General features: G+C 49.9%; 1 protein-coding gene across 1 annotated transcript; it reads left to right on the forward strand.

The window, feature by feature from the left end:
* Window positions 1–96: 96 nt before the first annotated feature.
* Window positions 97–2,583, forward strand: LOC108510462 (hydrocephalus-inducing protein homolog; the record flags this gene model as incomplete). The annotated part of the gene is made up of 4 exons (XM_017840138.1): window positions 97–320; window positions 1,040–1,223; window positions 1,588–1,687; window positions 2,435–2,583. Coding segments are annotated over 4 exons (657 nt in total), but the record flags the coding sequence as incomplete, so codon positions are not given.
* Window positions 2,584–2,663: the final 80 nt, after the last annotated feature.

Here is a 2,663-nt window from a genome sequence, read left to right on the forward strand (position 1 = left end):
GAACTGCTCATACAGCCAAAAGCTGTGACCTTTTCTTCTGTCACCTGTGGTTTGCTCTGTTCCTTGTGCTTCCAACAGTGAGTGAGCTGAGCAAAGACTCCTCTTTGCTTTGTCCCAGGTGAAGATACCCACACAAGCCTTCATGGGTCAGCTGTGAATGTCCACATCAGACTGGACAGGAATTCTGTGACTGTTGAGAAGACTTACATCACACTGTCAAACCTCAGCACCGTGACCATCCTCAACCACAGTAATGTCACAGCCCGCTTCCAGTGGAAGGCTTTTGCTACTCAGGAAGAGGAGGATCAGCTGAAGCAGAGGTGGGTTTGAGAGATGCATTTCAGGGAGAAACACTGCCTAAGGATATAACTAACATATGCTGGTCCTGACTTGTTTATTGGGTGATGCAAAACAAAGTCCCTTCCCCTCTCAGGGCCTCTGTTTTTATGCATGCAAAACCTTTAATGTCACTGAAGGGATGTGATGTGAATTAATTTATTTGTTTTGAAAGTGCTCTGGGATGCTCTGGTGGAAGGCATTGTAGGGAACAGGGCAGCTGGAGTTTGCTTATCCCTACAGGTCCAAAAAGGAAGAAGCAAAGAGTGATGCTGGTAACCTGCAGATGAAACACAGATTTTTCCTCCCTTCCTAGGGAAGCCCCTTAAGATCAAGGTGTTCCTTGATCTTGATCTTTATCTACTTCCCCCGAGCAGCTCTGTGGTAGGAAAAGCCAGCTGAGGTGGCTGGTGGATTCTCCCTCAGTTGTGGCAGTGGCTTTGAGCCAGGAGGCTCTCTTGAGGGTTTTGCTGACTTTCAAAATCTCTCTCGAGCTTGTAAGTGTGGAGTAAAACCACCTGCTGTGCCAACAAACAACAAGGGATCCTCTGATCCATCTGGAACTCCACGGCTCAGCGTCAACCTCTGGCTGAGGAGCTGCTGCTGCTCCTCCCCAAGTGCTTTGCTGCTGCACTTACCCTTATCTCTGAGAATATGTGGCCTGTTAAATGATCTGCTGGGTTTTCTCTCCCCGTGGCTGCAGGTTCTGCCACAGGCTGTGCCAGCAGGAAAATGCCCAGGCAGATAATTTTCTGGATTGGAGCAGAGCGGACACCACTCGTGGAGAACGCCTTTCCCTGCTCTCCCACATCTACCAGAACGAGAGGGCAAAGGTGCAAGGAGATCCCATGCTGTTCTTTGATGACATTTTCACTATTAAACCGGTGGTAAGTGATATCTGAGATAGCTGATAGCTGAGAACCTCCCTTCCTCTTCCTTCTCCTCCTCCTCCCCTCCATGAGGTCACTTGGCAGATCCCCACCTCAGCTGGCTTGATGTGCTGAGGGAAGACACTGGCTTTCTTGTGAGGCTGGAGAGCTTGTTGCACAAAGCATTTCTGCCCTGCAGGCTCCTGGCAGGCTGCAGGGACCTGCCTAAATCTTCCAATCTCTTTTATCAATGTTATTGATAAGTGTTGCTCTCTCCTTGCTCATCACTGATGCTCTCTAGATAAAGGCTTACAGGGCTGCGACTGAAAACCAGAAATGTGATGTTTGAAGATGAAAGTTTTGTTGTCTCCTTCTGCTTTAGGAGGGAGAGATCTGGCCAAATTTTTCAGCTGAAATCAGTGTGACCTTTAGACCCCAAGAAGCCCGAGTCTACAAACACACTGTCTACTGCGACATCTCGGGTATGGCTCCCCCCTCCTGCCCCTCTCACCCATGCTGAGGGCGAGGTGCAAATGCTCCTCCACCCCACTGGGCTCCTGTGTCATTGCTCTGTGGTCAGCAGGGCAGTGCTGGCACATGCCCACTGTCCCTGTGGCTTCCGGGGGGTCTCCTGTGCAAGGCCAGGGATGCCTGGCTCTGGATCACTGATTCCAGAACAATCCAAGCAGTGCAGGGACCAGTGAAATGCAAGCCTTGAGCTGGTCTGGGAGTTGGAGGAACAAAATGATGTGTGTTGAGAAACAAGAGCCTGCTCCTGAACGACCTGATGGGCCCAATGGAAGCTTAACTCTTCCGCTGGCTTCTTGGAGGAGGATTCAGGGAAGTCATTTAAGTGATGCAGACACATCCACACACACATCCATCCCTTTGAGACCGGAGCTGATCCCTTGGATTGTCAAGGTAGGAATCAGCCCAGAGTTAAGGTCCCTTGGGGGCAAATAGAATTGAAATAAGGAAACAAACCTGGAAGGAGGAAGAACAAAATTTCTGGCATCTCCTAAAGTTCCAGTATCAACAGAGGGGCAGAAGAAAGGATGATTTCCATGGACATATCATATCTCCTGAGGGAAGAGAAGCGGCCATGTCTTTTCTGGGAGAATCAAGACCTGGTTCTATCCAGCTCAGAGTCAGGGAATAGCATTGAGGCAGCCTGGAAAATGCAGGATAATATAGGGAATTATTGTACTGAAAGAGAAATCTCTCCCCAGGCCATGAGACCAGGCTGCCCCTGCGCCTCATAGGGGAAGGCCTTGGGCCCCGACTCCGCTTCCTGTTTGAGGAACTGGACATTGGGAAGGTTTCTGTCATATCACTCCACAGATACAAGGTGAGCAGCAGGGGTTGGGGTGGATCCTGATGGCTACTGGGGTAGAAGTGAGCCTGGTGGACCTGCAGAATTTCTGGCAACTCAGGCAGTTGTGATATTAGTCAAATTTG

This window comes from Lepidothrix coronata, unplaced genomic scaffold (assembly GCF_001604755.1).
Source record: "Lepidothrix coronata isolate B3197 unplaced genomic scaffold, Lepidothrix_coronata-1.0 Scaffold945, whole genome shotgun sequence".
Taxonomy (NCBI): domain Eukaryota; kingdom Metazoa; phylum Chordata; class Aves; order Passeriformes; family Pipridae; genus Lepidothrix; species Lepidothrix coronata.